Below are 14,992 nucleotides of genomic sequence, written 5' to 3'. Positions count from 1 at the left end.
GCGTATGTGCATTATAATCACCAGAATCTATATAGTATTTTTAAAATGTTTTTCCTTGTCATAACAAATCTAGTTTAACCCCACCCAAAATCTAGTTTAACACCACCCAAATTGAGTCATGTCCTTGGCAAAATCTGGTGAGTGTCATATACGTATGAAGTTGCTAGATGATGTTAAAATAAATAAAAAAATAAAATAAAAATTAATTTTTTGCATTATTCTTTCTATATTGGACATCATATAGACAACAACCCATTCAAAAATACCTCCATTTTGATGAGAAACCTCTGTTCTCTACAATATTTCAAAAACAAAAAACAAAACAAAAAAAACAGCAAATGAAAGAGTATTAAAATCATCTTGCCATAAGTTTAAACAAAATTTTCACAATATTGTTAAGAATAGTCATCATATCCACCCAAATTCAAAACTTACTTGTAACATGTTTCCCTTGTGGTACTAGAATCTCACTCTTGCTCAACTGCTTGAGGGTGGGGACAAGATGTTTCCAAACTCAATTAGTTCAATCTAGTTTGAGTGGTTAGGGAGGAGAAATGTCATCCTCCATACCTAAGTTCAAATGTCACTTTTGTGACTAGTCGGGGTTCAAATCAGGCTTCTAACATGTTTCATGCTTTGTGACCCAATTGTTATTAACGCTATCAGTCAGTCAGAAATATTTCTCTTGCTTATAGACACAAGGTTGGGGTGAATAGTGAGTGAAAAGTAAAAAAAAAACATGTTCAAGAGTTTCTTTTGAAAAGATTTGTTGACAAAGTCAAAATGTTCATAAGTTCATTCTTCGTCATGATTTATATGTTGGACATAAAAGATCAAAGAAAACATTTGACAATTTTGTTTTCTATCTTGTCAAGAGTTAAATAAAAAAAATATTTCTCTTGCTTATAGACACAAGGTTGGGGTGAATAGTGACAAGTTAAAAAAAACCATGTACAGGAGTTTCTTTTGAAAAGATATGTTGACAAGGTCAAAATGTTCATAAGTTCATTATTCGTCATGATTTATATGTTAAACATAAAATATCAAAACATTGACAATTTTGTTTTCTATCTTGTCCAGAGTTGAATAAAAAAAATTCTATCTTATCAAGATAGCTGAATTTTTATTTTAGAATGTCTTAAAACGTATATAACATATTAAAACAAGATTTGGACAGAGTTCCAAAGATTAGACTGTAAATCTCAAAATGAAGTTTCAATCAAAAACAATTACTTTCAAATTTCTTGAAACACAACCATATACATAACTCAAATATAACAGTTATATATATATATGTATATATATAATTTAAATTCTAGTTGCACAATCCATACTAACCAGAATTCTAGTTCCACAATCCATACTAACCAGAATATAGTATCGTGAACAGCCCAATTATGTGAAGTATTCCTTTGCTTAACAACCAGAATATAGTATCCTGAACTACTACATTACAGCCCAATTATGTGAAGTACTCCTTTGCTTAACATGCAGCAAGCCACTGAGCCCGTACATAATAGAAACAGATTTTCTTAATAGCCATTTTATTGATGGAAACAGATTTTCTTAATGCCCATTTTATTGATGGCACTAAACATTTATAATCCACATATAAATGATGAAGGATTGAATTAATGGTCATCTTATTGATGGCATTAAACATGTAAAATCCACATACAAATCATGCAGGACTGAATATACGAATGGATACCCTGATTATAGCCTTACCAACAACCATAATAAACACATTTACTCAATTATATCCTTCCCAAAAATATAGTTGTTCATGTTCTCATGAGTTGCACTAGCATAACATGGATGTTCAATGGTCATTGTTCAAATGCTTGATTATGTCCCATTAATGTATTCATACAACAAAACTTTAACCAAACACTCTTTTGTGGAGATCTTACGAGACACAGCTTGTGGAATGTTAAAGTGCCATGAAATAGGTATAGCTAATGCATCATAAGATGTTTAGAGTACTATAACCAGGCCCATTATATCCATTGTGTATTCGTTGGAAGCCTATAACCAGGCCCATTACTGTTGGAAGCTCATGGTTGAACATCGTCGTCAAATCCAAGCTAGTTAGCATTTGAATTTGATGCCTGAGCTTTCTACTATCAACTACGTGCTCTGTCATTTCTGAACCAAGCCGTGCCCTTGGTAAATAACTCAATATGTTCATGTTGTAGTTGCACCAAGCAGGGGTTCAATGTGCGATGTAAGGAAATAATTTTCTTCCGAAAGAATCAGTCAGGGCAGCTTAAACTCAAACTCACATTTAGACAATTTATTTTGCAGACATCATTTGAAAAAAAATAAATTATACCATAACTCCATAGATTGCAAAACTCGGAGTAAGATATTCCATGACTCTCACTTAGCCAAGAAAATACCATTTTATTCAACAATTAACAACAGACTTTAGAAGAGAGTTTCACTTCGCACAATACCATGAAATCCGCAAATTATCCCCTCAAACTTATTAGACTATCTAATTCAAGACTTGGCCGAGGTTTGGTTAAATGGCTTAAAATTCAATTTCTGTGACAAAAAGGTAGAATAGTGATATCCGTGATTGGTGAAGCCCATCACCTTCACGAAAACTCGTTAAATGAAGAATTGAAGGCTCATGCAAATGGCTTTGTATCATTGTAACATATATCCCAAACAGCATCCATCGCCTGTTTTGCTGCTTCTTAGGAACAATGTGGATTTGCATAGACAGACTTTAGAACTCTCCTTTTCACGCATTCCTATAATTTAAATGCAATTCATGCAAAACCAATGATTAGACCCAGGGCAACTTTAGCATATTAAAAGATTCACACTGATGTGCATATCGCAGAGAAAGATTATGGCATCAGAAAAAATTCAATACATAACCAAGCTAATCCACTTATTATATCAACTATACTAACATCAAACTTGATAATCTAGAAGTAAAAGACACCACTTAATCCAGTATAAAATCAACGACTGCTAATCACAAACATGATATTGATGCATTACACAACCTTAAAGATGACCTATAGAATATGAATGCCCATTTCAAGGCGATGAAACAAATTGTCAATAAAGGCAGTAAGAAAGTAATCTCATAGTAAAACATACTACGTATATATTATGTTACTATTGTTGATTTTTCAAAGAGAATTATTAATTCTTTCCAATGATTTTTTAATCAAGCTGTTTTATGTCACATAAATTATTAAGCATTTATACATAATAAAAAAAATCTCAACAATAATGACAATAGGATCATAAAGAGACAACCAAGCACACAAAGGGACACAAATTTTCACCTGGGAAACCCTAACTTAGAGGAAAACCCAGCAAACTTTTCTAGGAGATATTCTTTAGTTCAACAAAGTTACAATTTGATATTCACAAGTCAAATCAGTTCAAACAGAGCACTAAAATCCCATAGGTCAAACCTCGTCAGCACCACAACTTGGTAAAACTGCCCATAACAGAGCTCGGTTAATTGCCTCATAAATGCCATCAAACTACCCATTACAGACTCAGTCTAAACCTCAGAAAACTCGATCAAACTGACCACGGAACAGCTCAATCAAAGCCTCATAAAACAAACTTCCTCGGGAAACACAGACTCTTCCTCAGTCCTCTTCGCACGTATGAGAGAGAGAAAATGTTTTTTTGTGAGTGAGTCCAAAATGAGGAGGTCAAGTGTCTTTATATAGTATTTGTTGGTCAACCTATGCTTTGGGGCCAACTTGAACAATTTAATTCAAATTTTAATTTTAATTTCCCTCCTTTCATATTTCTTTCATGAGCCGACTTGAGTAGTTGGGGAATACCAACCACAGCGACCCAAAAGATCAACACTTTCTCTTAGCTAGGGAGGTATTCACCTTGACTTCCTCAGATGTCTTCTTTGCTGAAAAATTTCTCCAGCCAAAGAAAAGATTGAATGAGCTCGCTATGTTAATGTATCCATCCACTTCATCTTCTATCCTATAACCACGCGGAAAGCATCCTGCATCAGCATCATGCAAAGGATCTAGTTACCCATTAATTAAATATCATTTGCAAATGGATCTAGTCACACAAACCAAATACCTTTTGGCAATATGGTCAAGTACCCCCTGACCAGAGTGAACACAAGACTAGTCCTAGGTCACCAGTTATCCAAGTCGTTACCCTAGGTCAGTGTCCCTGACCAATGGTGAAACCTAGGACCAATTTTGTTGAAGAATGTAACTAGTGTCAGTGTTCATAATTGAATTCTAGTCATGTATCTATCCTGTTGACCACTCCGTGTCAACGACCCCATAGCAGTACACCCCCTTTTTTTGCAAAATAGATATTGCTTGATTGATGTGTATATGTCGTCTAGCTATCATCATCATCATAATCATCATGTCATAATGTAAAACCCATTTTGCATGTATATGATGTAAATAATCTCAACAAATCGTGTCGTGTATGTAACAACCTAGCTAAACCTACTTTTCTAGTGACGATCTCCATTCTGGGAGGTTTTTATCTCAAACTAATCATTTTCGGATGGTCAGCAGAGCTTCTCCCTCTAGTCTTACTCCAAAGCTCGAATGGATTTTGTCACTAAGATCTTAGACGAGTCTTAGTGTTCTAGATCGAGTCTATGTAAAAGTAATTTGGGAATAATCGTAACTATTTGGTTAGATTGTTTTATTACAAATTGTTTGGTTTGTTGGATTATACTTGTGTCACAAAAATGGGTAGTCTGTGAGGGTTTGTAACAAATGGATTTTCCCCCTTTATGGTGTAAAAATGTGTAAATATTGATATAAATGTCTAGTGCATGGTCCCTCATAATTAGAACACCATGGCTAAACATTTGAGGGTTCGAAAAATAATTTATCCCCTCATAGATTAATTAATTAAATTTTCTCGCCCAAAAATAATTAAAATTCTAAGCCATAAATTTAATTAATTCTAAGTTTTAGGTAAATTTAAATTCTCCAAAAACAAAATTCGTTGGTCCTAGAAAATTAAATTTTAAAAAGCCTCGGGACTAAGGTAAATTAATTATTTTGATGAATTTTAAACCTTTGATCCCTAATGGTTAAGTCAAAGTCAATTTTTTGGGGAAATTAACTCAAAAGTTTTATTTTTGAGTTAATTAAAGTGAATTTAAATGAAAATTTTGAATTTCTTCAAAAATTAAATATTTCGACGAATGAGATTAAAAGATATTCTGATATTTATCAACAGTCGAAACTTTGACGGGGATCACTCAAACTAGTTGTTGGAGGATTTATTTTTAAATAGGAAGTCATTTGTCAATCAATCTATCCGATCTCTGAGTCGTGTGTTAAGCAAAAAGTTATTGTGTAATCTCTTATCGTAGACCAATGTTGGTCATTCAAAAGTTGTAATCCTCAAATAGATCTTTCTAACGGAGTATTGTACATGTCAAATGGAAATCGTATGCCAAAGTTATGACCCGAGAAAGTTGATGTACCAATTTACCCAAACGGAGCCCATAGTTTGGCACTTCATCTCCTAGGGTTAGGTTTTTGGATGTTTAGGGTTTTCCATTGTTTCTCAATAATAAATCGGCCTTTGAGCCTCATTGTAACACAGTTTAGAGGCATGTAGCCACCACATCTCTTCTCAGAGATAAGCTACCATCATCGAGCTAATCTTATTTCCATTATGTTTGTAAGCATATTTCAGTATTTGATATTAATAAAATGAAGTGTTATTTCTATTGCATCTTTGTATTTATGGTTATATCTGTAATTTGTTGTGTTTCTCTTTAAATCCAGAATCAGGTTCCCAAAGGCGAACCTCATGTTGGATGTTATCTTTTAAAGTCTCTATGAAGACATCAATCCTATGCTCCTTTGGAATATCAGTTACCATAATATTCAATTTTTGAAAGTCTTCAATGTGCTCCACCATTGAACCCTTTTGAAGAGATTTATCAATTGGTTAAAGAATGTGTTTATCTTTGTATCTTCATAATGTGCTATCATTTCCTCCATAAAAATTGACCAGGTGACAAGTGGTTTACGAGAACAAATCCATCTATACCATACAAACTGATTGGGTTCTAAATATAAAGATGCAATACATACCTTTTGTGAGTATTGCACATCATGTAGATCAAAATATTGTTCCATCTGTAGTATCCAAGTTATCGAATCCTTGTCATCAAACTTCTTCGTATCTATATTTTTAATGTGGTGGTTATTAAACCCCACATTGGAGTCTCTAAAATCGTAATTGATATTCCTTTTGTCTTCATCATGATTTTGATGGATTGCCTTGTCACCACTAGGATGCATTTCTTCTAGCAACTTTGCCAAACCTTCCTTCAACCCCTCTATCTTGACATTTATCATTTCTTCCATGTCTGCTTTTAAACCATCACTCAAAACTCTCACGTCCCTTTTTATACCATCTATCTTAAAATTCATCATGAATTCCAATTCATTTTTTGTTACTTTTTGCGAGAGCAAAAGTTTTTGCACTTGGTCTCGTAAATTTGATATATCATGTTGCATTTTTCCTCTTCTTCATGTGCCATAGAAGAGCTTTCTAACTTCTTTCTAGGTGTGTCCATTTTTTTGTTTCGAGGCATTTTGGAATCACACAATGATATTTATGCTTCAATATGCCCCTTGAATCACTTCAAACTGATTTTTCAAACAAAAGTTATGCCAAAAAAAAATTTAAAATACACACATTTTTCTTGTTTTTAGGAGCTCGATCTTGAAATGATTGTAACTCTGTAATTTTGGATCTCCAAGTTCTAAAATTTCTTTATGTGGTAGCTCTCTAAGTCCCCTTTCAAAACCCACAAATCTAATCAAGATTGGATTCTTCAAGAAAGAGTTATGTCAAATCTCCCATGATGTCTTGATTATACACTGGTTCAGTAGAGTGAAGTTGTATGGGATGCGACGTGTCGCTGTTTCAACTTTCGGCCCTGAAATTGCTACATGAAAAACTAAAGTCCGTGCACTTTTAGCTATGTTTTACAAAATTCAAATATGATGCCTGAAACGATGACGATTTTCCCTAGGTCACATGTTTGAGATAGAATTCTGGATCCCGAAAACACCCTAACTTCCTCAGAACATATATCCGAAATTTTTACACAAAGTTATATGAGATTTCGGCTCCACGTGGTAAAAATTTCACCTTCTGAAGCCTCGTAAAAAAAAATAATAATAATAAATAAATAAATTATAGTTAAAATTCCAAGATGACATGTTTGAGAATTGAAACCCTAGAATCCAAAGTTCTGATACCAAATGTTATGCAACCAGCTCACAAATAGATAGATCGACGACTTAAAAATTTTCATCTTCGAGGGGGAAACCTCCTTTACATTGCATAAATGAAAAATTCTTTAATGATACAAATGACAAGACCTCCTTTGTATATATAAGTCTCTAAGGGGTCACAATATAATCAGAGCGTACATAACAATAATAATGTAAGGGCACAACAATAACAATAAGGGGGGTACACTAGTAATATAGGACCTAACAATAATTATGTCATGAAAATACCACACAATCAACATGACATTATTGGCATGTAATGAATTGATCAATGAGTGTAATGAAACATGTTTTAAAAAGTGAGTGATAATTGTTTTAATTATCACTTTTGTTCTAATTTACAATGTATTATATTAGAATAGATGTAGAGCGGTCCAGATTGGATCATTATATCATTTGTCGTTTATCTCAATTCTTTTTAAATGGAAATTTTGGACAAGTCAACTTCCAAGGTCATTTTTACTAATGGGTCCCAATATAAAGTAATGAGGTTTGAAACCTTTTAGAGCCATTTTGAGGCTAAATGATGTTTTTTGTAGTCAAAACTTTTTCACTTTAATGCCAGACCCCGTGATGTTTTTCTACACACATGCATTTCCAACAATGGAAGAAAGACATCAATCTCATTTTGTATGCAAAATTTATGCCTCTTGGAAATTGGCCTTTCGATTTAACTACCATGGTTTAAGAATATGCCATGTTAGCCCATGTTACTCATGTAAAATGGATCAACCACATGTGGACTATGAAGAAGATTCTAGAAGGGTCAAAGTTTTAACTCTAGTTTAGAGTTGGATGAGTCAAACCTAACCCCTATTTTCCCATCGTGCTATGTTAAAATTGAGCCACTAAGAGTAGAAGTTCCATTCTATGCTATTCTATTTTGTTACATAGTAGAATAGAGTAACTAGGAATGGGACTTGGAGAACATAATAAAGGGCCACATGTCTTAGGTAACTTCATAGAGAGTGTCTTATCCTTTGTACTTGCATTATTTCTATACCAGAGAAAAGATAATAGACCAACCTCACCTTATAGCTAGTTTTCTCGCATAAGGGTTTCCCAATGAAAATATGTATTCATTGTAGATGCGATTGTATTTTATATTCTCTATTTTTCGCATTTTATCTATTTCATGCATAAGCATAAAATTAATAATTAACAAATTTGGAATATAAAGAAATTTAACCTTTATAGTATAGAATTAAATTTATTGTTTTATATCTATTGTAATGAATTGTCTAATGGAATATCCACAATAGTTTATATATTATTAAGTTCCAAGGCCTAAAAGGAAAAGGAAGTTCAATATGATTCTATTATGTCATTTGAGTGGTTAAATCATGTTTCACTATTTTTTATAATAACATATTGCCAAATGTGTTATTATAGGCTAGAGAGGAGACCTAGACATGGAAGCCCCCTCGGCCCCCTCTGATTTATCTTAATAGCATAAGGGTTGAGTAGATCATTGAAGGAATCAATTAGGAATGGTAGCTTTAAGGGGATTAAGGTATCTAATTATTGTTGTGTCTCAGACATGTTTGTATATGAAATATTGAATTTTTTTTTAAGGAATGAGGGTGGTTGAGAAACTCAAATAAATCAAATAATTATTTTGTTTAGCCACTAAAATGATAACAAATGTTGCAAAACAAACAATTTCTTTATGTGTTATCTTTGAGCTGGATATAAATTTTATCACATTTTTGTTTCCAATTAATATTATTGAGTTGGATAGTGGCACAAAATATTTGGGCTTCTAGCTCAAGGCCAACATGTACCAAATATGACAATAGCAATGGTTGATTACTAAGGTGGAAGAAAATATCAACTTATGTTGTATGTGTTGGTTATCTAGAGGGGCAATTTGGTATTGATAAAGTTGTATTAGAGGCAATACCAATATATTGGATATCTTTGGCATGGATCCTAAAAGGTGTTATGGAATTTATCAAAATATGATGTTATAGCTTTATATGGTCAATTGATCAATATAAAAAAGGCTTTCCTTTGGTTTCTCGAAATAAATTTGCAGTCCCAAAGGCTCAAGTGGGTTGGGCTCTAAAGTATTTTCCTTTTTTCAAAGGCCCTAACAGCAAATAATGTTTAGAGATTACTACAATGAAAAGTTATATGGAACTAAGTGATCAAAGATAAACATATTGCCCCTCATTTAGTTGAAGAATGGATCAAAATTCCTACAAAGAGTTTACACAACATCTCTATCATCTAGAAAGTGGTACTTATTGTGTTTTCGTTGGTTGGGAATTGGCTAGTTTAGCATGTAGGAAGGGGAAACAAGGTTCAAATAGGTTTAGATACATAGATTGAAAGTCGTGAATAGTTCAAGTTACCACTTCAAATGATTTCTTAACTAATACCAAGAGCACATTGTACATTAGTTCAATAACTAAGAGGAATAGGACTACTTTTTTGGTGACATGGATAGCCTAACTAGAGGGATGTTGCTCTAAATGAGGAGGATGTAGACAAATGTCGAAGATAAATTGGCAATTTGTAGGCTTGATTTTAAGGTTAAGTGATGAAGAGGACCAACTTGTTTGGCCATTGACCCCTTTTGAATACTACATTCATACAAATGGATACAAAGCTCACATAGTACACAGTAGAGAGGAAAAATCAATTTGATACCTAGAAATTGTTATGGACATTTTAGTTTCACCAAAGTCCAAGATTTTAATATGGCTATTGTTACATAATAAAGCTCTTATATGTGACATATTATAGAGAGGGAATATTTTAGGTTCAGTTCGGTGTTGGTTATGTACACAAAGTGAGGAATCAAACTTTCATCCCATTATGTCATATCCTTTTGCTAATTAGGTTTGAAGGGAGGTAGAGGGTCTAACATGTTTAAAAAATGTTTGGATTGGAAACTCCATTGAGGAGGCTCTAAGGAATTGGAGTTTGAAAACTATCATAAGAAATATTATAGCTCTTCCCCTAAATATAGCATGGGGATTGTGGTTGGCCACAAATGCAAAGTTGTTTGAGGAACTTCACTTAAAATTTGTTATTCAAGGTCTTAAAATTACATATAATTGTCCTCAAAGCCAAAATAAAAATATTAGGTAGCTTGTTGAAGAAGATATTGATAGTGACATCCCATAAGCTTACTTTGATGGAGCCTTGCAAGGGATTACCCCAAGTTACAAGGGAAGGGAGGATCCTCACTTCTCAGTTTCTCACAGTATATATTTCAAAGTTGGTGTGAGATATGGCACAAACTTCTTCAAACTTATGGTGCTAAAATTGGTTTTGGCTCTTGATTAGGAACAACGTGCCACATATCGAAATTTTTGGTAACTTGTTATTTGTAATAAATTGGATGAGGTAGTAATTTGCATTGATGGACTTTACATTCCAACCATTTGTTGGCTTATATGGGCTTGACCCAGGTTTGGAAGAATTATTTAGCCAAACAAATCCTGCAGCTACTGGCCCTTTCGGCAACAGCCCGCGAAGCGCGGACTGAGGTCTCACCCGAGGTAGCAAGGGAGGGTGCTGGAACCAGGTTTCTGCACCCTGGGGATGTCTTGGATGTGGTTTGGGGCTTGCGCGCTGTTCTGCAACCTCGTACTACGCTAGATCCGCGCAGATCGGAATACCCTTATCGCGCTTATTATAGATTGAATCACTTATTACTGGTTTGATCTAGTTAAAACGGTCTTTAAGCAAACATTTATTACTTTTGGTTACTTTGTGCATCAAGATTAACCCAGTTCACATGTATTCAACCGTAGAAAATGCAAAAATCATAATAGTTCATTTATCATAAAAGAGTAAAGTCGCAATCAACACAGAATTTAGAAGAAACTTATCTTTATTATCAATCTTCCACAATACATCCAGATCCACCCTGCGCACTCAGCTGCAAGGGTCCGTGCACACAGTTGCGGACTTTCCAGGCCTCTGTGCACACAGTTGCAGAGCCTCTACCTTCTACCCTACTCCCTTGACTCAGACTTACAGACGCTTTCAAGCTATTGCCTTAAAGGACCCATTACATTCCATTTTTCAAAGAACTCATTTCCCTCATAGAGCCCCGCTCTATTTATACTTTCCCTTGGCCCGCGATCCCTCCGCGGGCCGACTCTATAACTATTTCTTTACATTATTTTTGGGCGGACTACCCTTTGAGTCAACCTACTATAGTTCGCGCTCCGCACTTTCTGCGGAGTCTTTTACCCTAATACTCGTTCTACGGGGCTTGCGCTACCCAACACCATTGTTCAATGATGTTTGGAATCTATAGGCAATCCTTTCTCATATAAAATTTGTTCATGTTTATAGGGATATAAATGTTGTAGTAGATGGGTTATCTAATTAAGAAATTGATTTGGACAGAGGAGTTTAGTTAGTGATAGTGAACAAAATGACCATCGTCCAAATTGCATGCATGATTCTTGGTTTTGATTCGATTTTCGTCATTACTAATGTTAATATTTTGGTACCACATGTTTTGTTTCTTTTATCTGTGGGATTATATGCAACTCTATTTTTCAAAGACTTGTTTATAATGATTATTGTTTTGGGCTCTAGGAAAAACCTTTTATGATCATTTTGAGCTAAAATTGGACTTTTATAATGAAAATTGATAAAGTCATCAACTTTTGGGCCTTAAAGACTAGACTTGAATGCTTATAGCCTCTATCATATGTAATTTGTTTATTATCAAAAAAAATTACAAGACATCTTTCCCCAGGGAAAAAAAACATATGGCTCTACAACTCAACCTGTGATTCACCAAGTCTACTTGACCCACAATTCAAACAAGTTGGTCCACCTACAACATGGGTTGTATAACTCCAACCTAGGTTTAACCCCCTAGATTAGACAAAAAGGAAATAAACTCACATAGTCTACACAAAAAATGAGAAAGCCTTGAAGTCAAAAAGATGAACAAGAAAGTGAATCAAAGAGTCTATACAATCACTTTCTTTTGTCATTTTCACCATTATTATGGTTTTCCCTCAATGTTTTATAAGGGGGTTCTTTCATTGCAAGTGTTCTTATAGGCTAAGTAAAATTATATTTACTAGCACAGTGATATGAATAAAATGGTTGGTAAACATCGATAAGCATCAAAACACTTAGTCATGACACATCTCGCATTTCCAAAAAAACTAATAATAATAATAATAATAATAATTAAATAAATAAAAATAAAATAAAATAAATAAATAAAATAAATCATAAAAAATAATTAAATTATAACTTTATTATTATTTATTATTATTAATAGCACTATGCTCTGCAAAAATCATGACTCACTTCTCCCAATTTTCTTTCCCATCCAGCGATGGCATCCCCAAAGGGGGCTCCTCCACCTAATGAAGTTGCAGCCCTTCGGGCATTGGTGGCTACCCTTTCAAACACACCCAGAAGCAAAGAAGTGCATTCTAAGTTCGTTAAGAAGTTTGATTCAACACCCTCGATGACCCTTCCCACAATGGAGAACAGAACAATGTTGGCCTTCGCCGAGCGTTCCCTTGTTGGAAAATTCATGGGGATGTGTTGGCTTGACGGGGCCTGACCCAAGTTCGGAATTGTTTTAGCCAAACAAATCCTGCACTACCGACCCTTTCGGCAACAATCCACGGAGCACGGACTGAAGTCTCACCCGAGGTAGTATGGGAGGGTGTTGGAACCAGGTTTTCGCACCCTAGGGATGTCTTGATGAGGACTGGAAGGGTCACGAACCGATTTGCGCACTCGCGCTACTCTGCACAATTGTCTGGCCTTCGCATAGCTCGGCGACGAGGCACTTCTTAGATTCTTATTATTAATGTGTTTATTATAGATCAGATCTAATTCTTAAGGTCTTTAATCAAGAATTCAACAGTTATAACCAGCACGCACAACCATAAATCTTACAGATATGCATAAACTCAGAACATAAGCATAAACATATAGATTTGCGATCAAATGCACAATAATTCAGAAACACTTATCTTTATTAATCTTCTATTCAGTACAATCAGTTCCACCCTGCGCACTCAGCTGCAGGGGTCCGTGCACATAGTTGCGGACTCTACCAGGCCTCTGTGCACACAGTTGCAGAGCCTACTCTAACTACTACCAACCACAACTCAGACTTACAGACTCAGAGCGAATATTTCCTTCACAAAACCATAATCCTAAGATCAAAACCCAAAGAAAGATGCCTTCTACCCTTAGAGCCTTGCTCTATTTATACATTCCCATGGTCTGCGGACCATGGGCAGGCCGACTCGCTTTCTATTATTTTACATTATTTTTGGGTGGACAACCCTTTGACTTGACCTATTACAGTTCACGCTCCGTGCACTTCGCGGAACTTTTACAATATCGTTACCCTAAATTGTGGGCTTTAAGCCCCAAAACCATTACACGGGGGATCCGCTACCCAATAGGCCCCCAACACAATCATCGTGACTCGTCCCGAGTCACTCGTTGGTGCGGCGAGACACGCTGCCAAGGCATCGCGATTCACCATCCCTGTGAGTGATGCACTACATTTTGTTGCTCCATCCTTGCCTCCTGCAAAACTCCTTCAAGCTCCTGCTCCATTGCCTCTACTAATTCACTCAACCGATGATGCTCATTCTGCTCTGCTCGGTTAACACAAAGTGGCCCCTCATAGGATTTTAGCTCTAGCTGAGGCGCCAAAGGCGGGAATTCTTTGTGCCAAAGCAGCAAGTTTCCAATCTTTGGTCCAGTATATGCACTGTCTGGTGAAGCTTGTGTTGCATTTTTGCAAGAGAGATGTTGCTGTCTGTGAGATCCCAATCTTCAAGGTGCATCAGAGACAAACTGTTAACTGAAATTCCATCCTTTGTCCCAAGATTCACCATCCTTTCCTTATCTTTCATGGGTCGCCTGCCAGCCCGTGGTTTAGGCAGTGGCATCCGGACCAGTTCTGCTTCGTGGCTGAGAATTTCCGGTACATCCCCTACCGTCAGTGCTGAGCTCGACGCAGCATCCATGGTTGTCGACATCACACTATCCAGAAGGTCCTGCATCTTTGTTGGCCATATTAAAACCCCCGGGCTTACCCCTTGAGCGTCGAAGTTCAACGGTTCCATACTGATAGGAAGGCACAATAGCTTACTTCTCTAGACACCACAGATTGTTCAGTGGATGCCCCCCTATGAGTTATAGGCTTGTTGAAATTCAAATTCAGTCGTTCCCTCCTTTTCTGGCTCATTAATGTTAGGGCTACGGTAGATCGTTCTGAATCTGACTCGTACGTCGTATCTGAATTGCCCGCCGCCCGCTCCATTTCGTCGTAACTCGGACATCTTGTCATGAACAGTGACAGCAACGGTCACTTCTGTGTTTATCCACACAGCAGCGCAGCCCCTTTTGCGCATTCACGACCTTGGTGACAGACCGATCCTGCGTGCGCCCCTGATGTCACACAGCTCCTTAACAGACTGTTTTACCGTCCCTCACTCTCTTTCAACTATCAAGAGCGGTGAGACTGTGCTTCGGTCGGTTAGTCAAGTAGCCGGCCCGCCTGTGTAGAGCTTCAGGCGACTGCCATTTACTCTTCCTAGGAAGGACTCTCCATTAAGCTTGCCGAGCTATACCATGCCTCCATCTGTGACTTTTTTGACTACATATGGTCCCAACCAATGCATTCGGAGCTTTCCAAGGAATTTCTCGAACTTGCT

The 14,992-nt window shown here is 36.0% G+C and overlaps 1 protein-coding gene across 1 annotated transcript in view; it reads right to left on the bottom strand.

Annotated features, from left to right (window-relative positions):
• Positions 1 to 2,688: 2,688 nt before the first annotated feature.
• LOC149183934 (mitochondrial inner membrane protease ATP23-like) overlaps positions 2,689 to 14,992 on the bottom strand; it is a 146,170-nt gene continuing 133,866 nt past the window's right edge. The window contains exon 5 of the mRNA XM_089417330.1: positions 2,689 to 2,762. Coding sequence (XP_089273456.1) covers positions 2,706 to 2,762 — 57 coding nt within the window. The 3' untranslated portion in view covers positions 2,689 to 2,705. The remainder of the gene's footprint in view (positions 2,763 to 14,992) is intronic.

The sequence above is a fragment of the Pinus tabuliformis genome, chromosome 3_2, assembly GCF_031772625.1.
Source record: "Pinus tabuliformis cultivar Carrire ecotype Pingquan chromosome 3_2, CPIR1, whole genome shotgun sequence".
NCBI lineage: Eukaryota > Viridiplantae > Streptophyta > Pinopsida > Pinales > Pinaceae > Pinus > Pinus tabuliformis.
The sequence above is the reverse complement of the archived record's forward strand: the minus strand, read 5'-3'. Positions and strand labels throughout refer to the sequence as shown.